The following is a 23,615-nucleotide window of genomic DNA, read 5'->3' as shown; positions in this document are numbered from 1 at the left end:
GGCTCCAGGCGGACATGCCTTGTCACAATGTGTGGCTGGCTCTGTAGACAATAGCTTTTTTGGACATAACTTACCCACGAAATTGACTTATTAATCAACAGTGCATGGACCATCTTATTAATTAAATTAATTTGGGGCTGATCTTAATGATATGAAAACAAAAGAAGATTAAGTTATGCTTTTCATATATATAAAATAAAATAATTCAAGCAAATTAATACATGGTTTTTAATTCCAAGTATATGGGAAGGAGCTTCTGACTTTGTTCAGTGAAGCTTGGAAATTCCAATGGATGTGTTACTTAGAGTGTAAGCTACCAACTTACAACTTACTTCATTTATTGTATAAGTGCAGGCCTACCCTCCCATTGCATACATCAAATGTTAGTCCTCCTCCAATTTTGCCATGAAATTAATTAAACATGACAAGCAAAATTGGGTGCTAGCTCAGGAAAATTTATAATTATTATATGCTGCTGCTGCTGCTATTGATGGATGAGGTAGGGAAATGCAGCTGCTGCAGTCTTACTACTATTACTAGAACTACTCCCCACAAAGTTGGAGCCGCTTGTCCTCTTAACAAATCGACCTTTCATCCTAGGCCTCTTCTCTGCGTTCAGCTTCCTTACTTCGTATCTTATTTTCTTTGAAAACAGTCGTGTCCTTCGCTTCTCTCTGTACCTTGAAACCCTTGCTTCTCTTCCTCGGTCATCGCCTCTTCCACCTACACATCCTGCACTCTCTCCATGTCCATGTGACTGATGAATTTGATCACTCCCCCACATACCCTGCAATAATATATATGTCCCCACAGTTATAGTTAATTAGTTTTTACTTTTATGTACACATTATCAATGTGTGAGCTTCATTGCATTGTGTTTGTGTTTCTTCTTCAATATTTATATGTACATAGTCTACTTCTAGACCACGCTCATTAATGCACATGTTTTTCAAATTTCCCTATTGTTACAGCAATCACATGCACAACAAAGAGTACACACCTGAGTAATTCAAATCAGTATGTTTTGTTTTGTAGTATAGTATATCTAGAGTAGGACCAGAAAATGCACAGAGAGAGAGAGAGAGAAGAAAAAAGTAGTATTTTTTTACCATGCAGTCTAGCCAGCCATCGTCTGGGTTAAGCTCCGGTCGAGTTCCAGTCGTCCATGGAGAGCCTTGGTTTGCCCAGGCAGTGATGATTGCCTCGTAATCAAGCCTCAAACATATCTTCCTCTTCATCATCATCTGCTTGTTATCCATTAGTGCCACCTCATCACTACTCTGAGCTCCCATGAGGAAGACCACCTTCTCCTCCTCCTCACCACCCATTGGCAATGGTGATGATGATAATCTAAGTTCATAATCCGAGTTCCAATCCAGCATTGATGGATTGAATTCCATTCCTTCAGCTTCCTCTTCAACCTTCACTGCTTTCCTGTCTTCATTTATGTCAACATTCTTCATGCAAACATCCACACCCCCATCTCCTTCTAATTTGCTATCATCTAATAGTCCCAATACTCCTTTGATGTCACCAGAATCTTCATCATCAAGTCCTCCACCAATCAGGTTCTCAACATCTGCAGCAAACTCAGCGAGCTCCATATCTGATGGTAGAAAGCCTGGCAAATTATCCAAATCATTTCCTCCATAATTATTATTATTGTTCTCCTCCTCATCATCTCCAACTTCATGATGGTTTCCCCTTCCCATCTCAGTTACCTCATCATCAAGATTAATGGCACTGGTGCTATTCCCAACTTCATGACTTGACATGTTGCAAAGCTCAGCTGCAAAAGGGTCATAGATTGGGACCCTATACAGAAGCTGCTCTAGATCTTCATTCTCCCCATCATCATCCATGTAATTAGCTTCTTCGCATCCAATCTCCGGCACGAAAGGAAGAGGAGGGTTTAAACTTACTTTCTCTTTATCATCTTTGGCCATGAATGGAGGCTTATTATTGTGGCGTGGAGTTCGTGCCTTGCGTGTGAACCCCTTGTGCCAAGCCGGTGGAGATTGGTCCGCGGCCAGTAGAGTCGACTGATTGGGTTTGGAAGATGCAGCTTGGAGCTTAACCCTCTCATGTCTGCTTGCTAACTGGTTTGCTGAGTGCACTGAGCCATCACATCTTTGGCAAAGAAAAGCATCATCAGCAGCACAAAACCATCGAGCCCGTTTAATCAGACAGCTATCACAAGCTCTAGCTGTGTTACCTCCCATGGCATTTGCTTTCTTTTCTGTGATCATAATTAATTTGCAGCTGCAAAAGTGTTTGATAAAATTAGAGAGAAGCGTTTTGTGTTTTGTGTTTCAAAGCCAAGAAAAGAATGCAAGTGACCTGCCTCACAAGTCACAACTCACTAAGGAATATTGAGGTGGAATCCCTTATTTATTTAGAGGCCCAAATGGTTCAATTATTAATGTGTGTGGGGACTGGGAGAGATGGTGAGAGATAATGAGGAGAAGACCCACTGCAGCGCTTTTAGTCTTTCACCAGTAGCCCATGCAGTTGTTTTGGTGGTTTGCTACAGAGGAAGAGGATGCTGCTATGCTTCTTTGGGACCCATAAGGAGGTCATATCTCACTCCTGATTGGCTAAACTTCTGAAGTTGATCTTATGCTCTCAAGTCTGATTGGTTAAACGGTAATGGAGGGATCCAGGTGGACCCAACTGGAGAGAAAAGTAGGGCAAGGACACAACTGGGCCTCTTGTGTGTTCTGTGTTGTGGAGGTAAGAGAATGTAAAAAATTGAGTAAGACCCTTTTGTTGCTTAGTTTCTAGAATTCAATAATTCATATTAGAAGAATTCGACCCTTTAAAAACTCTTGTTTTTGGTCCCCTCCCTCCCTATGGTTGCTTTCAACTCTCAACTCTCTTGTTGTGGTTCCCATCTCTCACTCTCACCTAAAACCACTCTCCTCCACCTCTCAATTCTACTGTCACTGTGCAGGTCGTTACTTCTGTTGTAACTTGTAAACGAATCTGAGTCTCAGTTAGAAAAAAAAATTGTAATAAAAAAAACATAATTGGAGCCCAATCATCCAGCTGTTTAATGGTAATTGATTCACACCCACTGATTTCATTTCATCATTGCCTTATCTGCTTATATGTCACTGCTCACAATCGTCGTTAGCACCAACTTGTTTGACTTTGCTGATCCAAAAATAGAAAGGAACTATAGTACATTTTCACATACTTGGCTAAACTTGTGTCTTGTGTGTGATGACTTGGTAAACAAACAGATTAAAAGTTAAGCCGACATTAGGCTGAAAACTTGCCAATCAAGATAAGCTTGTGCTTGGGGTCAGGCCAATATTAGAATGCTGCCAAACTTGTATAAAACCATAAACCTGCACATGCCACGCACACAGAGAGAGAGAGAGAGAGAGAGAGAGAGCATCCTGGTTTTTCACAGAGAGTACTCTTTATTATAAAAGATGGTATTCTAATGAGGAAGTTTTTCACACAGAGTACTCTTTAATTATTATAAAAGATGGTATTCTAATGAGGAAGAAGAGTGCTGGGTTTGACACATAGTAAACAAACTGTACCTGCAAATTTATCATCCATACGTATATGTATGGAATGGACTGGACTGTGACTTATATGATGTTGAAGAACAACAAGAATATATAGTACAATGTTATTGTCAATTTGAAGATGATAGCTTGAAATCTATCTAGCTAGCAAACTGATGATGGAATGGTAAGATCAAGTTAGGTTTTGACACGTGTATGCTCTAAGTGGGACGGCGCATAAATCAAAATTTTGGGTTATGATTTTGAGACTGCTAGCATTCCCCTTATGTGAACATCTAGTGCAACTGAAGCCAAGCAGAGATAGGTGCCACGTTTGATTTTTGGCTTGGGGCCATAAAATAACCAGTAACGGAACTCCACATATATACATTCATGGTGGAGATTTGTGTACTCTCTCTCTCTCTCTCTCTCTCATGGATTGCTGGAATCATTTAGACTTTGCCAAACAATTTGGTTTAGTCGGGTTCTGATCAAACACAATTCCTTGAGTTTGAATTGGGCTGGTGTGAATATTATATGTAAAGGCTCCTTAGTGGGCTAGCTCAGGTGAACCCACGCCCATTAGGGCGAGTGCAGTAAATTTGCGGGTATGAAAGAAATAAGACCCATAATTATATTATTGGACACTAATATATTACAAATTTTTTATATAATCGACATTGAGAGTAGAAGAATCGAACCTAAAACCTCAAGTGTATGAATGAATGATCTTAACCACTAATATATCACAAGTTAAAAGGATACAAATGGAAAGCCTAAAACATTACACACATTGCTGGTTGTGACATTCTGTCTGCATCATTGCCGTGGTTGAGCCTCTAAATGCAAAATATGAATTAAAAGATTCTGAGATTTCATGGCTGTGAGCCTTTACAAGAATTGGCATTATTTTGATTACAAGAAGAAAAAGAGAACGACCAACAAACTGTAGGATGGAGCATGAGTAAGCAATGTGCTGTAATTAGGAATGTTTGGGTTGTGTGTGCTGGTAGGACCATAAGCACTTACTCCCATTGGTGGATGAGAAGATGGCAACGGTGATGGAGATAGTGATATACATGGAACTATAGGATTTGGAGATTGCTCTGGTGACCCTGCGCTGTAATCTTCTCCATCTGCTGCACAAAAACAAAAACAAAATGAAGTAAAGAAAGAACGGAGGAGTCTTTTTTTTTTCGTCACTGAATAAGTTTAGAATTCTAAATACATATATTGGTAGCTACCAGAGTAAGGGGATTATTACCTGAGCAGTTGGCATGAGTAGAATTTTCCAAACTGCAATGAAAAGAATATAAAAGCATTTTGTGATTCTTTCTGAATAGAAATTTAGAAATTTACTCCATGAATTTGTGGATAAAAATCCTGTGTCTTACTATCTACCTCCTGAAAATCTTGCGGCCATTGTGGCCTCGATACAGACATGTGCTGACATTACAACCAATAGCATTTTGTTGGATAGACACATCGCCAATGAAAAGATCAGATTCTTTGCACTGCAGATGAGAGCATGAGGCGACAATGCCAGATGGAGAACAATGCAACCTGATCATTTCATTCAGTATCTTCTCAGGTTTATATATGTAAAGTTTGCAAACATGAAAACATGGTAATTGCAGTACTAAAATCTAAAAGCACTTTTTTGCTTGCTTGCTTACTTGAGACTGCTTGGTCTGCAAAAGCACGTTATGCAGTCGTTGGCAGTTAAGGCGGTTGAACCATTTGGAACTATTAAGCTCTCATTGTACCAGTTCAGATTTGCTGATGAACATGCTGCACAAACGCTGAGACTAAAATTAATTAAAATGAATTTACTTCATATTTGTACTAAAATTCCACACTTACTTTACCAAACACATGCAGTTGATAACATGTTGACCAGTGAGTAGATAATGATATGGCATGTTACAAACAACAACCTACCTTTCTGCTACATAAATCTTAACAACCAAAAAGCCATACTAATTAACCTGAAAATGGAATAGCCAATATGTCTCCGGGATCTACCCGCGGTTGATCGAGGCCATTGATGCTCGCCAACTCCATCAAAGTTGCTCCAAATTCCCGTCCAATGCTGCTCAAGCTCTCCCCACTCTGCACCACATATGACATGTACACAGAGGCAACCCCATTGTTAGTATTGTTAAAGCACGTACATGGCAACTGTATCATAATGCTCTGCCCGCTCGTCAGTGGATTCTCTGGACCAATCCTATTCATGGTCCTAATTTGTTCTGCACTAACAAGCCCCCCATACCCTTGTGATATCAGATCCAAGCTGTCAGCTGCCTTCACAGTGTAGGCTATTATAGACCGTCTGATCCCATCCACGCAAGCACATGAATTGGGAATTTTGAGCAGAGATTTTGCCTGCAGAATTTGGTTGCCTGGTGATGGAATGGTCAATTTAATGGAGTTTGCAGCCAAGACATCAAAGACATTGACTTGGAAGCGATAAGCAATCTCAGAGAATTTTGAGTCCCAAGGGACAATGTAGGAGAGAAGAGAGGTGCAGGAGTCTGAAGAGGAGCATGCTTCTATTGTGGACTTGGCATGTGTTACTAGTACTAGCAGTGTTGGGGAAAGAATGAAGATGAAAACAAGAAGTTGCTCAAGCTGGTTTGATCTCATCATCTTGTAAATTGCAAAGTTGCTAGCTTTTACTTGTGGGTTTCGAAAACATTAGCAAAGATCCTATCTTTTGTCCAAATTTTTGTTTTTCCAACGGATCTTTTGTCCAGATTTTTGTTTTTCTAATGGTTTAATTTTGACTGAAGTTGTTGGGTGTATACATCATAATTTATGAGACTTAGATGGGTTGGTGTGGTGTGGCAACCATTTTGATTCTAAATTTCTTTAGCTATAAATATACACATTTATGTACTGCTATGCTATAGGATGGTATAGGCCGTGGACATTGTCACATCATACCGACCAGTCTTTGGCCCTTGGGTGTTTCCATGAGTAGCTAAGCAATAATCAATTCTTCCATAGCCGTTGAAACTTGAATTGAATTCTTTATTGCCCATTGGTGGTGTGCTCAGTTTTTTTTTTCAAGTACAAGCGATACCCTTACACCCGACCCGAGTTCATGCGTAGGACTCTTTCCACCCCCAATATTGCAAAAGATTGGGCATATATTCTTTCTTTTTGAAAAAAATAATAATAATAATTGGGCTGGGATCTTGAACATTTTATTGGGTTGGGCCATATTATATGTGTATGGGCTAAGAAGCTTATAACTTCATTGGACCGTCTCTAATTCATCCCTGTCCTCATGACGCCGTTAACGATGCTCGGAGCAACCGCCATTCTCCGCCAAGGAAGCGCGTACCGATATTGAGCGCGATCCTCTCACGCGCCACCGCTAATGAAACAGTTGGGCAGAATGGAGGGAAATGGCGATGTGCGGCCTCCGAAACGTAAACGATATTCAGTAAACACAGAAGTAGAACAGCAGCCTCACAAAATTAGGCGCGGAAGAGTTGAGTTCGAAACAGAAACCCTAACCCGAGAACCCGGCCCGTCGTTGTCAACTAGGTTCCAAGCCCTTTCTCCCTTGTCTCGGAGGCATAGGAAGCCGCAACAGAGTCGAGATGAGAGAGAGAGCTCCCGGCAGTGGGCTTTCTCTCCCTGCAACTCTTCTACTTCTACCTATAAAGGTGAAATATCAAACTATCAATTACTGTGTTTAGCAGCCTTCAACTGTCCAATTTGAACTTCGATGAATTTCTTCAAGCACAGACTTTTTCTTAGGATTGTGTCTTTGCTATGTGAAAGACTGCAATTAGCTATTTAGTATGCTCAGGCAAACGAGGCTCTTGAGTTTTAGGCCATGGAATGTTCCTGACGTCTTTAAGCTTAGTTCCGTGATGATCATCTGCTAAATTTGTATCTTTTTCGTTCTGCAGATAATTTTGTGGTTGTTTCTTATAACATTCTGGGTGTTGAAAATGCATCCAAGCACCCAGATTTGTACTATAAAGTCCCACCCAGATTCTTGGAGTGGGGCCGCCGCAAGAAGCTTATACGGAAGGAGATCAATCGCTATAATGCTAGCATTATGTGTTTACAGGTGAATTTCAAACCATCAGGCTTGTAGATAATATGATATGTGTATGAGTAGAGTGTGAAATTGACTTACTTTTTACTTAACCCCAATTGCAAACGGTCTAGAATGGTATTTCTTTCTTATTATTCACTCGTGTGGCTGTAGGAGGTTGATCGTTTTGATGATTTAGCTCATCTTTTCCAGAAGGATGGGTTCGAAGGTGTTTACAAGGTGGCTTTAAATGCTCATTTCTAAATTCTAAGTGTGTAATCACTTATCAAGTACCTTCTTATCGACATATATTACTGATAACAAAATATCCCAGGCACGCACAGGTGAAGCAAGTGATGGATGCGCTATATTTTGGAAAAAAGAAATGTAATTGCCCTTTTCAAAGTGAAAATTAATTTGATTTCTAAGTTTGAATGACGGAGTAGATCCTACCCAATCTTTTTTCATATTAATAGTAAATTTTCCTTTACTTCTTTATAAATGGTTAGATAGGTTTTCCTTTGATATTCCATTATAGAAACATATTACTTGTTTATAGTTTCTTGAGGTTAACTGTAAATGGATTAGGTACTCTATCTAATTTTCATATATTAAATGCATACTGTTAGTGTATTCAGATATGGGGTTGAGCATGTTCTCACAATTAGTATCACTCTTATGTATGATCAATTTATTTACCTTCTATATTCAGCTTTTAGCCAAATCAAATTCTGAACGCAGGTTTAGCCTTTTGCATCAAGAAAATATAGAGTTCCAAAGTTTTGGCCTTCGAAACAATGTTGCCCAACTTTGTGTTTTAAAGGTAAGTGGAGCAGTATTTAGTGCAATATGACATACTTTCCCTTTCTTCTAGGAGGTGCTAACCCATAAGTTGAAATGCACATTGATGTGTGGCATATTGATTCACTTCTGTGTCATGCTTTCATGTAGCACATTGTGTTGAAGTATGTGACTTATGGTGTGATCTTTTAACATATGTGACTTATGGTGACATCCCTGGTTAAAAAATTAGCCGCTGCTGATGTTGAGGAACCCCTTCTGTTTTATTTGTGTTTCTTTGATGTGGAAGGCGTTTTTTTTCCAATTTGAACTCTTGTTGGTTAGGTACGCATAAACAGTTTATACCTTAATGTTTCTTGTTTTCCGTATACGCAGAGTAAACAAAATCAATTAGAGTCGGAGATAACTCCCCAAACCTCAGTGTAAGTTCTAGTTTATTGTGTTTGCATATCATTTGTGTAGAATGTGATTTAACTTCAGATAATGGTAGGTCAATTCACTCACTGATGTACATACATACAGGAGTCCATGCACCCAAAACAGAAGCGTAGTGATTGGCAATACGCACGTACTATTCAATCCAAATCGTGGAGACATCAAGCTAGGGCAGGTATTCTCTACTGTGATTTTTCAGAAATGTGTGAGATTCTTGCAGCATGTCATCAATCGCTATCAATGAAAACTTGTCAAATATTGCTCTCTGTTAGAGCTTTGTGTTCATTGTTGTCACTGTGGTTATGCATTGACATAACTTGTAATAAACAATGGCGTAGGTCCGTCTGTTTCTTGAAAAAGCTCATGAGCTATCACAAGAGTGGGGCAGTATCCCTGTTATAATTTCCGGAGATCTAAATAGTATCCCACAGGTGAGTTCTTGCTATGATGATATTATATATTGAGCAGATTTGATTCACATGATCCATGTACTAATTTTCTCATTGTCCCTTAATACCTGATTTCTCCTTTTGTCAAATTGTCAGAGTCCTATGTACCAGTTCCTGGCTTCATCTGAGGTGAGTCCATTTTAGCTTCTCCTGGCCCCCTTTCTTTTATTTCTGCTGTGTTTCATTTTAGATTATGCAGTTCTTGCTGTATTTTGTTGCAGTTGGACATCCGACTACATAACCGCAGACATATTTCCGGACAGGTTGACTCTGGATCAGAGAACAGATCCTTCAGATCTCAGAATGAGAAAGCAAGCAGGTACTTTTGAAAAAATTTATATAAGAACTCTCTCTCTCTCTCTCTCTCTCTCTCTCTCTCTCTCTCTCTCTCTCTATATATATATATATATATATATATATATATAGTATACACTGCAGTGAGAAATCTGATTTTAGAAGGGAAAAGAAAAATCTTAACTGCATTCTGTATTGGAGATGCAGTATTAGGAAATATGTTTCAAGGCCATTGCAATATATATGGAATGAGGAAGAAGTAAGGCTTGCAACAGGCATTGAAGGAGACACTCGTCTTCAGCACCATTTAAAGCTTTGCAGTGCATATCTTGGAGTACCTGTAAGTCTTCACTCTTCTCTTCAATTTTCCAACTCATATTTTCAAAGTTCCAATCAACTTCTTTAAACAATATTTCGAAGCACTTGATATGGATAGTGTGCCGTAGGTCTCATATCTGATACCGCAGACAGATGTAGTCAGATATGAGAGTCCCCTCGGCCAAACACTTTTTATCATATTCAATTAGGCATGACACATGTAATTGTCCCTTTGGAGGATCCAGAAAATGTACAACTTAGAGTGGGAGTTGTTTTATTAGAAATTTACCAACCTTTTTATTAATTATTAATACAAATATATGTTTTTTTTTTGGGCTTCTCCGCAGGGTAGTTGTAGAACCAGAGATGAGTGTGGAGAACCCTTGGCAACATCGTACCACTCCAAGTTCATGGGAACTGTTGATTATATTTGGTATGTCTTTTTTTCTTTTTGGTTGGTGGCTTATTTAGTATTCCATTGGTCTGTAAAAGGCACAGCTTCACTGTTTGCACTTAAATAATTTTGATTGCTGATATCATTGTGTGACAGGCATACAGAGGAACTTGTTCCTGTCAGAGTTCTTGAAACCTTACCAATAAACATTTTAAGAAGAAATGGAGGACTACCTAGCAAAGTACTTTCTATCTCCAATTACTTTTGCTTTATCAGTACTACAGCCTGTAAATTATAGGAGAATTAAACTTAATGCTGAAATTAGTATATGGTTTGGATGAAAATGGGTAGATTATTCTGAACTGTGTTATAGTTCTTGAGTTATAGTATCGTGAACTTCTTCACTTTGTTAAAGACAGTAGAAAAGTGAACTAATTGAAGGGATAAAAAGTGAATTACTCCCAGAAAATTGGCCTAAAAACTTGAAGTGTGATAAGGTGGTAAGGTGTTGGTAAAATTCTTTCTTGAACTAATCCCAAGAAAAGTGGAAGTATTTGCCCTGCGTTTTCTGAAATTATATGCTTATATAGTATGAGCTCGTCAATGTTGTAGAGTGTTTTATTCTCAAGATTCCATTCTTTGTTTATTTCTCTCTCAAGACTGAAATTTTGGTTTGCAGAAATGGGGTAGCGATCATCTTGCTCTTGTATGTGAACTGGCTTTTCGTAAATGATAGCAGTAGGACCTGACTACTACCATTTCTAAATTCAAGCCATGGTTGGACCAGACCTGACCAGACCAGAGGAGAGGAGGTGGCCTTAAGCTCGCTCCTACCATTATTAATTCTAATCCGGCTATCTTGGGATTTTCATGGATGGCTGTATTTGTTGAGGAATTGAATATGTATGGGGCCTTTTGGCCATTTAGGGTGCTCCAAGTTTTATTGGGGACCCAAATACTAATTTGATGATCGCTCAAAATGTAAATCATGGGCATTTCCGTCGTGTGCTGACTTGTAAGTTGTAGTAACCCTGATTTATTGAGTTGAGATAGGTGACAAAACTGATAATCTTGCACCCACCAACTTTAATAAAAAAGCCCAATCAGTTTCAAAGAAGAAAAGTCTATGTGAGAGAGAGAGAGAGAGAGAGAGAGAGAGAGGTAGGTTTCAGATTACAATTTTCCATCCTCTCAGTATCACACTGGTTGGAAACTTGGAATAATATATGATGTAAGACAAGGGTAGAGGCCACAATGGGATGAAGGAAAAGTCATTACCTGCTTGATGTTTCGTGACAAGGGGTTCTTAATAGTCATCCGATCCGATCGATTAAAATGTTTAAATTCAATAATTTCCTCAATACGACCCGCGAACTCTGAACCCAAAGACAGTGAAGATATAAAAGGAGAGACAAGAATCACCTCATAGGAAGAAACAAAAACAGTGGCTTGATTTGAGTCTGAGGACGCGTGTCATTTAAGGCTGACCATATGGCAAGGCCAGGCGGCTAATTGAAGTAGTCTTAGAGCATCTCCAACCGAAATGCTAATTCCAACGTGGCAAGTTTTAACCCAAGAAAAAGACATTTTAAGCCTTCCAACCGTGATGCCAAATCCTAGTTGGATTGACATCCTTCACTTTTGCTGTCAAAATTGACGCCAAGATGTTGAGATGTCTTTTTATTTTATTTTTTTATTTTAATGTTGAGCCCACTCTCTTCTCTCCTCTTCCATGTATAGTTCTTAACTCTATTTAATATTTTACACTTAAATATCGAGCCCACCTACCTTTAAAAATAATAAAATCAAATGTATATTTGACATCTTGGTTAGATGAAGAGTTTTACAATATGTCAAATTGTCACATCAGCCATCAAATTTAAATTTGATGTTTGGTATTTGACATCTTCCTTGGAGATGCTCTTAGGCCATCTCCAGCCATGGGTTATATCCCAAATGTAGCCCTAAAATAATGCAGAACTCATCTCACCATGCTAAATAAAATTTTGACCAAATTTGGAGGGCCACATTTGGCCTTTAGCCTCCAACCAGGTCAAATGTAGCTCACTTTGGCCTAGGCCAAATTCATAGTAAGCCCCACCATGTGTTTTTTAACCACCAAACATTAAAGCACTCCCCACTTCCCTTATTCAAAATAATAAAATATGAAGGATCCTAAAATATAACCTGCATGGTTGGAGATGGAAAAATTTAGCCCTGCACTATTCTTTAAAAAATTAATATTTTGAAAGGCTAAATTTTTAGCAATGGACTACATTTAGCCCTATGACCGGAGATGGCCTTATTAGCTTTAGGTTTGCTCTCATTTTCACTTGATAGGCCCCTTTCGAATCCACATCCTTAGCGAACCATGATGTGCCGGGCCGACTTTAAAGTGGTTCCGTGGGGTCCTAGCTGGCCATCCATATTCGTAATGCTGACAAATTAATCTATCAAATTAGGTAAATTGCTATTTCAGTAATTGTTGAATTGAAAAACAAACGTTATTATGAAACAAGTGTATGTTTCAAGTTCAACCCACCTTCTAGATATCAAGTCCACCCATTGCTTGCTTTAAGAAAAGTCACCGTTTGAATTATTGGCTGCCATGTCAGTATTGTCTCTTTTCTTATAAAATTTAGCAGTGCATCTTTTTGTTCATGAAACGAAGCAAAAAAGGAGATTCTATTGACTGCTAAATCGATTATCCTCCTATGAACTCGATCTAATAATTTATTTGCCCTAAGGGCCTATCTATATAAACTGCTTTACCTAACAACATCCACATGTTTCAGAGGCAACCATTACCATTGTGGCTGAATTCAAAATTTAGTAAATCATAAGAAAAATTACCAAGGAAGAGAATAGATAGAAAGAGAGAAATAATGTAAGATGCCATCTTCCAAGCTCTTCCTAGAAGTATAGTATATACTAGGGATGAGAACAAATTTAAACTCCAAAGACTTTCTCTTCAGAAAGCTCAGATTCTCAATAGAGCAGAAAGGCACTTCTACTGTATCAACTGGCGACATAAACAAGGTCCAATACATAATAACTTATAACACATACCAGTCTGAGAGTTGCAAAATCTTGGACGGCCGCAAAAAGCACAATGAAAACCCAAGAACTCTCTCATTACAAAAAACCTCAAGACTGCTCAAACATTTCCCGAGCTTTTTATTGTGAGCATGTCCTAGACATATAACTACTGGTAATTCCTAACTACAAAACTTCATGGGCATGCCATGTTCAGGTTTTGATCAATCCAAGCAAAATCCTGCAGACCAAAATCAGAGTCGAGAGTGGGAAGACAGATAGCCTTACCATTTCCATCATTGAACGCAGGATAATCAACTATGTCACTCAAACCAGTATCGGCTATATCACTCATACCATCAAAGAACTGATCCAAACTGGAAAACACGTAATTTTCACCACATCCCAAATCCAACTGTTCGTTATCTAATGGCAACATTGCCTCTTCAGGAAACTTTAAAATGGATAGATCTTCTTCAAAAAATGGTTGCACGCTGCCGTCTCCCCCAAACACTTCCACGCTAGATTCTTCTTTCACCTGTTTGAGTCCAATATCGAGTGAAGCTGTACCAGATATTTCAAGCACGGATGATGGTGACGGATGACAAAACACACGTTTGGTTTCTTCTGCCGAGGAAGTTTCAATATCAGCATCACCCAATGAATCCTGACTCTCCTCTGATAAAGGAATGCCTTGAAACTCATGCTTGGTCCTCTCAGTTAATTGAAAACTCTCAAAAGCACCCTTATCCTTATCTGATAACTGCAAGTTTTGATAGTCCCTCTGAGTCTTTCCCAGTGATTGTATGCTATCAAATTCGAGCTTCTTTTTCTGATACGCAGCGGCAGCCTCCTCTGCAGTAGCAAAAGTTCCAAGCCATGTTCGACACCGTTGAATTGGATCTCGAATCTCAGCCGCATATTTTCCCCATTTTCTGCGACGAACTCCCTTATACATGGAAGAAGATCTTTTAGTTTTCTTACAGTCATAAAAGTTCATACTAAGACCAATTTTCCCTCCGTTGGTCTTGCAATGGGATAAAACATCTGCAGATGGTTCATATTTTGTATCTACAACCAAAATCTCGGAAACAAAGCGCTTGTCATGCAGAAGTCGGTCCTCCTTACCATCGTATTCCTCATCATCACTTGAAGAATCGGTGGCATCAGGATCATTGTATATGATCCGAATTCTCTTCACGGAACTTGTATTCTCTTCTTTGTTTGGTTGCTTTGTCTTCAATTTGCTCAACTTCACATGTTGATTCAAGACTAGAGTTTTAAAGCCGGGCATTTTTTTCAAGTCAAAACCCCTAAAGCCCAAAGGCAATGCAAAAGGAAAACTAAGAAAAAACAAAACAAAACAAATGCTTTATCAAAACTCAGTCTCAAGAAAAACCCAAAACCCTGAAACACCTGAGTCCTAAAATTGAAATGGAAAATTGTTTTCTGAAATAATCACCAAAGCACTCTAATCCAGAACAACTCCTGCACCAAGTGTAAAAGAAAACAAAAGATCAAAAAAAAATTGACAACAAATTTAAGAATTTAAACCCATCAAAACCCATGTTATGACATTCCACAAGCACACTATCAATGTTCGTTCAGATATTGGATACGATAGGTAAAAAGATAGCACATAATATTACACTCAAAACAGTAATAAATAAAACCCACATACCTTTTTGATCTTAATGGCATGGAAAAGAGAGGTGAACTCTGTTTGAGGGTGTGACCGTGAGACCAGTATTGCATGCAAAAGGTGGAGAGCAAAACGAGTGTGCAAGAGAGACAATGATATGAGGTCCAGAGCTTCTTCTGAGCTCCAGTCAATAGATGAAATCGAGACGACATAAATCCTCTGTGTCACCCTCCCTGTTTCCTCAAGAAGACCTTATCTTGGCTTGGCGGTACAGAAAACTTAGCAAAAAGGAGAGAATCTGAAATAATAATAAAACAAAATCAGAAACCCAAATAATAAAAAATGCCCAGAATCTAATACAAGCTGAAGATTAGGAATCAATGGCCACAAAACTTCCCAAAAGAAGTCTCAAGAATCATACAGAAAAGGAAAATAATATCTAGGGAAACAAATAAATAGAATCAGTGAAAAGGCAAATGAGAAAGCTTGATTCTTACACAAGGTGATGATTCTGCTTTCTTGGTATTGTCTCTGAAGAAGACTGGAATGTGTCCTCTCCTCACCCTCAGGCTCAGGCCTCACGCGCACACGAGAAAAACCCAGTCTTTTTCTGAGTCTCTCTGCTCTCCCCTCAGTCCCCACACCCCACCCTCTTTTTTCTCTCTTCTCCAGGGACTAAAATGGTATTTTTTCCGAATAGCCATTTAAGAGGGCAGCAGGACGACCGAATTGGAGAACAGCTTGGCTGCATCAGTTTTGCGTTACAATTACAATTCAGCCTTTTTTCCTGCAATAAGACAATAGTGGGACCCCCCAACAGTAACAAGGGTCGTTTGGTCATTTTCACGCTAATTTCAATTTGATTTTGCTTTGCAGGATAGTTTACCGATGTAATTTTTTCTGATTAAAAAAACTTATTGTAACGCTCAAAATTATTCATGTGTCCTAGACTCCTAGTATGACATGTAAAACCAAATATAACCAATTCCTGTTTTGAAACCGTCCTGCCAAACAACAGAAAGGGTCCGCATTTTAAGGAAGAACAACATTAAATTAATGCTAGTATTTATTATGTCAGGGCTTATTTTTTTAATATCAAATTAACGTTAAAAAGCTGAGCTAATCCCGTCCAAGTCCCAACTATGGAAGAGCAGGCTGTTGTAACTTGCATGTTATCCATATTGGGTTTAGTGTAGGGTTGGGTCACCAACCAAACAAAGCCATAGAAATCAAATACGAGCTTACCCTGACCCAGCTTGTGGAGGCCCAACTCCCAAACATCAGTGGCGGGCGAGAGTCATTTTGAGATTGAGAAATGCGGCCCAAGTGATTGTGCAAACAAACAGTATAGGAATTGTTGATACATTGGTGGGCCAAGCTGAACCCAACCCAGGCCCAATTCTATGTTTCCAGGGTTGGGTTATTTCCCTTCCCCATCCCCAGCAGAATAATATTATCAGGGTTGGGTTGTCATCCTTTAGAAGCTGGAAGGTGGTCCATGCATACTGAATGAAGATAGATGAACTGATGAAGAAGATGACAATACCAAGTAAAAATAGTTAATGAGGAAAATTCAAAAAACAGCCAACTCTCTTTCTCTTGGTTTGTTTTGAAATTGAAAGCATAGGCAGGCAGGTAGGCAGCAGGCAGGCAGCTTTCACTGTCGCTTCGCTTTTCCGAAGAGTTTCCGCGTTATTTCGCAAGTTTTTGTACTGGCCCACCCGATTGCGTCTCTTTAGAAAATATACCGGCTTTTCACATGTAAACTTATAAATAGGGCCAAAATATTTCAAAAGTACAATAATGTCATCAGTTTTTTTTTTTTTTTTTCTTTCTAAAAATCATAACGAACATCATTCAAATTAAAAATATATATATATATTACAGCTGGCCCTTCTTGGGTTTTTTCCTTCAATTTAAAGGTTGGGACATTTTGAAAAAAGCAAAAGGAATGGGTTTTATTAGAACCTACCTAACAAACGGTTAGAAGAGACATGATGTCGTTAAATTTAAAAAGTACGAATTCTCAATAGGAAAGGCCCTAACTGAAAAAAGGAATTCTCTTGAGGTGAAACCAAGCAAAATTAATCCTATGAGGACTATTAACGAAAAGAAGAAGAAACTGGGGTTTACCCAGCAAAGCAAGCACTATCTTCAAATTTGTTTCGGTATCTTCTACTATAGAAAGAAATGGTCAATTAAGTATACAAGTTAAATACGAAAATATATTGTATTTTTAATAGAGGAAATAGAAAACGTCTTGGCTTAAGATTGATGTTAAGTTTTCTCATTTTAGAAAACATGAAGGACTAGTCTAGTCTAACTCAAACTTTCGATAAAGTAAAGGAAAAGACTGAGGGGGTAGAGTTGATTTGAATTGAATATATATTAGGATACTAGCCACCACCCTCCATTAGAAAAGGGATAGTGAAAAGTCACACACACGGGTATCATGATGACTTGAACTCAAAATCACTTAAGAACACACCAAAAGTCTAGGCTAATTCTAAATAAAATGTTGCCAATTTGCCTCCTCCAACAAGCCATTTGACTAAGTTGTTTATAAAGTATTTAGTTAGTAATCATAGTCAAGACTTTGAAACCCTATTATTTATTTGTACATGCTTGCTATTTAATGTAACATTGGCTTTTTTATATATATATATAGAAAATTGAGCTAAGACCCATAAAATTTATTTTAAATTACCTACAACCCTTCTCTTTATTTTTCTATTGAAAATAGCCAATTTTTTCAAATAATATCCGATGACTAGGATCCAACTAAGTAAGTTACCTAATATAACTTAAAATTTGATTTACTGTATTTTTCAGATACCAAAACTACCCCTATTTATAAGTTAATGTGTTATGGAGGGTGTAACTAATGACACACGTTAAATTTGGAAAGATCTTCAAATTGTTGTAATGGATGTAGGAATTAATTTAGAAACTTATTTGAAATTAAATATTAAATTCAACATTAACATATTAGTAATCTATAGGTGATTAACGTTTTGGTTTATTTAATTAAAAAATTAGGTTGTTTTCCTTTTATGAATTATACGACTAGTACTCTATTTTATTATAGTTTTATGAATAATAGTGTACATTCTAATTATGTTGAAAAATAATTTGATCATCTATTTATTGTTTGTTTTCTGAAAAATATTTTTTTTAATGAACCTATTTTTTCTCTGAATAATGTATCTATTTTTTTCTCTAAATATGTACCTTTTTTCTCTAGATGAATGACCTATTACTTGTTGTATGAAAAATAATTTGATCATCTTTTTATTGTTTGTTTATGAAAATAATTTTTTTTTAAATGAACCTATTTTTTCTCTCCAAATAATATACCTATTTTTTTTCCTCTAATAATGTACCTAGTAAAACAATTTACCTAGTATAATGAACCTATTTTTTTGCTAAATTTTGTATATATTTGCTCTAAATAATGTATCTATTACTTGTTTTGTGAAAAATAATTTGATAATCTATGTATTTTTTGTTTTATGAATTTTTTTAAAATAAACCTTTTTTTTTCTCTAAATAATGTACCCCCTTTTTTTCCTCTAATAATGTATACTAATAAAACAATTTACCTAGTATAATGAACTTATTTTTTTCTTCTAAATAATGTACCTATTTTTAAATTATAAAACATGTGCATAAATTTCAATTATACAACATACCTATTTTCTATAAATTATTGTATATTTATTTTTAATTTATGAAAAATGTACGAAAATTTCAATTACAACATAACTGACCCAGTTTTTTAAAATTTCTGTGGTAATTAATACACCTATATTTGTATACGTATATATTTATATTTATATTTTTCATATGTATTGGATATGTAATTTACATATTTTATGTAGTATGTTAGAGGGAATGGCAACCAAAAGAAATGGGGTGATTGATATGCTATTAATAGGGAGTTTTAATTACAATTATGGCAGTTAATAAAATTGCTTGGAATAAATTATAAATAAAATATGAAGTCTGATGGCAACGATGTTAAAACATAGGAATATTATGATCTCTTATATCATATTGGTTGTTTAAGTTTGAAATTGAGTTTTACACATAGATTTATACAAGTGTTGTTGATTGATTGATTATAATTAGGTCAATCTCACACAATGAGCTCTCACTTCATAAGATGAGATACCATTCGATTCGAGTAAGTTGATGGTCGAAGATCATTTTGCAATAAATAAGTGACTTGTATGTCGGTAAACACAGATTCGTAAACTTCTATACACGTGAATGAATGATATGCTGTTCCTTGGTTTTTATTCTGTATACATGAATAGTATGAGAGAGAGAGAGAGAGAGAGAGAGAGAGAGAGAGAGAGAGAGAGAGAAGCAAAAAGAAAAGAGAAGAGGGTAAAGTTAGACGTGTGTGTTTTTAAATTTACAGTAGAGTTGCAGGTGGACTGAAAGTGGGTAAAATGTAGCAAACAGACAGAGGAGAGGAGAGAATACCGGTGGTCACAAAGTCACAACAACGACACATGAACGAAGCTTTTTTCCATTGGCTCCTCCTCCTGGATCATGTCAATCTATTATCAAGGTTTGAGACAGGCAGGCCTCTCCAGTCCAGTCAAACCGAAGCTCTATTTACTGGGCCCCACTCAATTTGAAAACTTAACACCTCCATTCGTACTGTTCTGTTGTACGCTTAATATGCAGGTTGGTCTGGCCGTATTGTTTCCTTTGATATTTAGCCATCCCATCCCCACTACTACTAAAGGTGACCACAATTTCACCAGAATTTTCGTTTTGAGCCGTATGTTTCGTTCTTGTTCCCAATTCATTCAAATTCTAAATCACAAACTCATAATGAATTTGTAACTTTACATCTTATTTACACCCTGTCATTTTCAACATATCTTAAATTCTCTCTCCCAATATCACTTGTATAAATATATATAAATATAGTATGATTAATTTAGGGCAATGATTTCTCCACTCCTTTTTTATCACATACACTCCTTTTTATAACTAAAAAGGAGTGTAAATGGATAAAATAGGAGAAAAAGGAGTGGGGAAATCACCACTCTTAATTTACTCTGCAAAAGTCATGATTTAAACCCCAAAAATTACTTAATTTTCAAAAAAGCTTATATTGGGACGTCATCATAAGGAATAAAAAGTATACAAATTTATAAATAAACCCAATCCTAGACATGTATTTATAAAAAAAACCCAAGCACTATTTAAACATAGAAACACACCCAAAATCAACCCCAAAGTCAACTTTTTGGGTGTGTTTATAAATGGGTTTTGAGTGTGTGTAATGATGAGTTTTGGGTGTGTTTATAAAGTGTTTTGGGTGTTGGGTTTTTTTATAATTTCAACTTCCATTTTGGGTGTTTTAGTGAAACTCCCTTAAAAAGTACCCACCATGCATATCCCATTAGGACATATTTTTAAGAGTGGTGATTTCCCCACTCTTTTTTCTCCTATTGTATCCACTTACACTCCTTTTTTATAACTAAAAAAGGAGTGTAAGTGGATACAATATAAAAAAGGAGTGTAAGTGGATACAATAGGAGTGAGGAAATCATTGCCCATTAATACTTTAACTCAATGCGTACTTTAATTATCCAAAAAAAACTTTATTGTAACAAGAATAGTATTGTTTTGATATTCTCAATCAGTGACAGATCCATAGAGGTGTAAGGAGGTGTAGTTGCACCTCCCCTTATCGAAAAAAGTTTTGGAGGCACCGGAGTTGCCTCTATGCTATGGTGCCCACCAATTACTTGAGCAAATGCATGAACAATATTCTTATTTCGTTAGCTGTGTTTTTGCGCTGTTGGGTTGCACTTAACGCCTTCTTCTTTTTAAGTCGTAGCCAAAATGACGCCTTGGGCCAAACAAAAAAAAAAAACTGAAAACTGCCAACACGGAACGGAAGCCTCCCAATCCAATTTGAAGAAGCCGTGCAAGGTGATATCACTAATATGCAGCACATCTCAATTTACTTTTAATCATGCAAGATGCCCCATCCCAAATCCTAATATGAATTTCAATGGAGATGGAGTCCTTGCTTTCACTTTAAAATTTGAATTTCAGCAATTTTAGGTCTGGTTCCTTCCCTTTTTTTCTTTTTAATGATAAGTTTTTTTTTTTTTTAAATTCAGTCCTTGGCCAATATCAAAACAATTATTGTTGTTTTCTTTTTGCAGAGAACTCCAAGTCTTTTATAAAAAATTGATTCATAGATCAAGTCTTGTGTTAAGGAAGAAAATATTGTATCGATCAAGCTTCCAAGGTACGTTCGAATGTAATTCATGGTTAATCTAGAAAACAAAAAAGATGAAACACGCTGCGCTTTTTTTTTCTTCTTCATCAATTGTCGCACCAGTTTCGTTTTCGGCAAACAAATGAAATTGGCATTGTTTAAATTATAAGGATATTTGGTTGTCAATTTTTATAAAAGCTTTTAGCCTCTCAAAATTGCACCTTTGTTGAAAAATTTCTGAGTCCACCAAATGTTCCTAACCAATAATACAATGACATATGAAAAACTTTTACTTGTGTCATTCGCTTATTCGCTAGGGCCATAACAAAAAGTGTTATTTCTGTTTGCATAAAAGTCTTTACCCTTATCATCATTCTCCATACTTGACACGTGTTCGTAAACATAACCATAGTTAACGTTTTGCTTTGTATTTGTAAAACTATGGTTATACTTATAGAATACGTGTCTAAGTGTTGAGAATGTTAGTGATAATATAAACTGCTAATTGTGATTAGTTTTCATTTATCCACTGAATTGTGATGTGAATGGTCTGGTTAGACGAACAAATCACACTTAAGTTAGCTTGGCTACCCCACCCCCCACAATAATCAGATTAAATGGGCCCACACGAGGGTAAAGGTCACATGCATCAATCTAAAGTAATACAGTGGTTGGGTGGGTTACATCAAGCAATCACGTGGTACGTACTGAGGTACACCCTATTATTATACTCCAAAGCCACACCGTATTATTTTTTTTTGGTCGAATCGAAAGCCACACCTTTGGTTTGATTTGATTTTCAAAAGGATTAAAAAATGTTGACCTCAAGCGCAGTGAGTGAGTCGTCCTTTTTCGGTCCACTGGAATCATCGCGGAAGGGACCAAAGTTGCTTGCGTTGTCCGTCCACCCACCCATACCCAAACCCCACGCGCCTGATGTCCCACTACCCCACCACACAAAATACAGCACAGCAAAAGAAAGAGTTTCCGACGCGCGGGTGGGATGGTATGTGTGGCGTTGTCAGTCATACGTAGTGGAGTGACGTCATTGGGTGGATCTCATCCAACGGCTGAAAAAAGGGATGGACTGCGAGAAATAAAGAAGTCGCCATCATGATCGGCAGAAGCACCACAACCACCAGGGAGAGAATATTGAGACACGCACAGAGAGGCTGTTGCTTCACTCTTTCTTTTAAATTGCGGCAACGAAAGCAACCCAAAACTCGCAAATCATCTTTTCTTTTTGTTTAACCGCCTTCAGGAAAGATAGAAAATATACAATGGTTTGAGGCTTAAAGATAGAATATTAGGTGGGTACGGTAGTAATTAATGGAGAGAAGAAAAAGGGTCACCGAGAAAGATGATGAAGGCGGAGGGAGGAGGCCTAAGAAGCTGCAGCAGCACCACCCGCAGCGTCATGTGAATAATAATAATAATAATAATAATAAGAAGGAGGAGGAGGAGAAGGAGGGTGCTGCTGACGTGGCGACGGAGGAGGAGGTGGAGGAGTTTTTTGCTATAGTGAGGAGGATGCAGGCGGCTGTCAAGTATTTTGAGAAAGCTGCTGCGAATACTACCGAAGGAGGAGGAGGAGATCATCCGATACAGAGCGGCTGGAGAGCTGCCTTGGAGTCTACGGAGCCGCTGCTGGCTGTGGAGGTTGACGACGCCGCAGATCATGATGCTCATGATGATCAAGAGGCAGCAGAGGCAGAAGCAGTGGTGGCACCAGATGATAATAAGGACGAAGGAGATGACGAGAATGGAGTTCTAGACTTGAATGAGGCACCAGACGACATCACGGAGGAGACTTGAATGACAATATATATATATATATATAATATATCTGGAGATGGCTGGCTCTCTTCTGACTTGCGATCATCAGGGCATGCCTGGCCCGGACATGGGGAACTCCGGCCGGCTGAACCGAATTGAAGCTGCTAAAGGTTTTTTTTTTTTATTTTTTTTTATAAAATTAATTTTTGTTGGGGATTAATGACGAAGCAACGGTTGTCCTTTGTTCGTCAAGTATCCTTAATTTTGTTGTCCTTTTAATTACTTTTTTCTAATTTCAGCCTTTTGTTTTGTTTGCTGGTTGGTTGGTACAGTTAATCAATTAAGTAATTTGTTCTTCATGTCTTTTTTTTTTTCTTTTTTTCTTTTTCTCTTCATGTCTTTGTGTTGTGTGTTGCTGGTTTTATTTAGCAATTATGGAATTATTATCTTAATATTTTGATAATGATAATTATTAATTATTAATTAGTCAGCAGGGAAGGGAATGAATGTGGGTGAGGAGGAACAAGACCCAGAGCCTGTCTTGTTTCTCCAAAACCACTTTGAAAATGCCAAGAGCCATTCCTCAACCAAATTAAGCACGGCTTTTCAAATCTTATTTGGGCTTAAATAGAA

The 23,615-nt window shown here is 37.5% G+C and overlaps 4 protein-coding genes and 1 pseudogene across 8 annotated transcripts; 2 read left to right on the top strand and 3 right to left on the bottom strand.

The window, feature by feature from the left end:
- Positions 1 to 163: 163 nt before the first annotated feature.
- On the bottom strand, positions 164 to 2,389 carry BBX16 (B-box type zinc finger protein with CCT domain-containing protein). The gene is made up of 2 exons (XM_008242051.3): positions 1,110 to 2,389; positions 164 to 787 (listed from the first exon to the last, which is right to left on the bottom strand). Exons 1-2 carry the CDS (start codon positions 2,247 to 2,249, stop codon positions 485 to 487), a joined length of 1,443 nt encoding a protein of 480 aa, XP_008240273.2. The 5' UTR covers positions 2,250 to 2,389; the 3' UTR covers positions 164 to 484.
- A 1,764-nt stretch (positions 2,390 to 4,153) lies between these two features.
- LOC103338796 (lysM domain-containing GPI-anchored protein 1-like) lies at positions 4,154 to 6,366 on the bottom strand. Of its 2 annotated transcripts, none has more exons than XM_008242052.2 (5): positions 5,510 to 6,366; positions 5,198 to 5,312; positions 4,923 to 5,084; positions 4,786 to 4,817; positions 4,154 to 4,660 (listed from the first exon to the last, which is right to left on the bottom strand). In XM_008242052.2, exons 1-5 carry the CDS (start codon positions 6,171 to 6,173, stop codon positions 4,437 to 4,439), a joined length of 1,197 nt encoding a protein of 398 aa, XP_008240274.2. In that variant the 5' UTR covers positions 6,174 to 6,366; the 3' UTR covers positions 4,154 to 4,436. The 2 variants fall into 2 exon arrangements, with proteins under 2 accessions (XP_008240274.2, XP_008240275.2); XM_008242053.2 differs by having other exon boundaries at positions 4,154 to 4,657; positions 5,510 to 6,365.
- Positions 6,367 to 6,620: 254 nt separating this feature from the next.
- Positions 6,621 to 11,394, top strand: LOC103338797 (DNAse I-like superfamily protein). Of its 4 annotated transcripts, none has more exons than XM_089041524.1 (14): positions 6,624 to 7,201; positions 7,451 to 7,614; positions 7,756 to 7,821; positions 7,916 to 7,968; positions 8,323 to 8,404; positions 8,758 to 8,804; positions 8,905 to 8,992; positions 9,156 to 9,248; positions 9,363 to 9,395; positions 9,488 to 9,585; positions 9,762 to 9,900; positions 10,226 to 10,311; positions 10,429 to 10,513; positions 10,952 to 11,394. In XM_089041524.1, the coding sequence occupies exons 1-14, from the start codon at positions 6,910 to 6,912 to the stop codon at positions 11,003 to 11,005; spliced, it is 1,380 nt and encodes a 459-aa protein (XP_088897650.1). In that variant the 5' UTR covers positions 6,624 to 6,909; the 3' UTR covers positions 11,006 to 11,394. The 4 variants fall into 4 exon arrangements, with proteins under 4 accessions (XP_088897651.1, XP_088897653.1, XP_088897650.1 ...); XM_008242054.3 differs by having other exon boundaries at positions 6,632 to 7,201; positions 9,768 to 9,900; XM_089041525.1 differs by lacking the exon at positions 10,952 to 11,394 and having other exon boundaries at positions 6,621 to 7,201; positions 9,768 to 9,900; positions 10,429 to 10,917.
- Positions 11,395 to 13,264: 1,870 nt separating this feature from the next.
- LOC103338798 (uncharacterized) lies at positions 13,265 to 14,744 on the bottom strand (annotated as a pseudogene).
- A 7,583-nt stretch (positions 14,745 to 22,327) lies between these two features.
- On the top strand, positions 22,328 to 23,341 carry LOC103338799 (uncharacterized). Its single transcript, XM_008242056.2, has one exon. It carries the CDS (start codon positions 22,536 to 22,538, stop codon positions 23,019 to 23,021), a length of 486 nt encoding a protein of 161 aa, XP_008240278.2. The 5' UTR covers positions 22,328 to 22,535; the 3' UTR covers positions 23,022 to 23,341.
- Positions 23,342 to 23,615: the final 274 nt, after the last annotated feature.

The sequence above is a fragment of the Prunus mume genome, linkage group LG7 (genome assembly GCF_029339155.1).
Source record: "Prunus mume cultivar Tortuosa linkage group LG7, ASM2933915v1, whole genome shotgun sequence".
NCBI classification, from domain to species: Eukaryota; Viridiplantae; Streptophyta; class Magnoliopsida; order Rosales; family Rosaceae; genus Prunus; species Prunus mume.
This window is presented reverse-complemented; position numbering and strand designations above follow the sequence as displayed.

Coding starts and splice junctions, on each gene's coding strand:
- BBX16 (XM_008242051.3), bottom strand. CDS start 2,249: ATGATCACAGAAAAGAAAGCAAATGCCATGGGAGGTAACACAGCTAGA. Junction 788..1,109: donor ATGGCTGGCTAGACTGCATG/GTAAAAAAATAC, acceptor ATATTATTGCAG/GGTATGTGGGGGAGTGATCA.
- LOC103338796 (XM_008242052.2), bottom strand. CDS start 6,173: ATGATGAGATCAAACCAGCTTGAGCAACTTCTTGTTTTCATCTTCATT. Junction 4,818..4,922: donor GGCCGCAAGATTTTCAGGAG/GTAGATAGTAAG, acceptor TTTTCATTGCAG/TTTGGAAAATTCTACTCATG. Junction 4,661..4,785: donor TACTCATGCCAACTGCTCAG/GTAATAATCCCC, acceptor GTTTTTGTGCAG/CAGATGGAGAAGATTACAGC.
- LOC103338799 (XM_008242056.2), top strand. CDS start 22,536: ATGGAGAGAAGAAAAAGGGTCACCGAGAAAGATGATGAAGGCGGAGGG.
- LOC103338797 (XM_089041524.1), top strand. CDS start 6,910: ATGAAACAGTTGGGCAGAATGGAGGGAAATGGCGATGTGCGGCCTCCG. Junction 7,615..7,755: donor CTAGCATTATGTGTTTACAG/GTGAATTTCAAA, acceptor GTGTGGCTGTAG/GAGGTTGATCGTTTTGATGA. Junction 9,396..9,487: donor AGTTCCTGGCTTCATCTGAG/GTGAGTCCATTT, acceptor ATTTTGTTGCAG/TTGGACATCCGACTACATAA.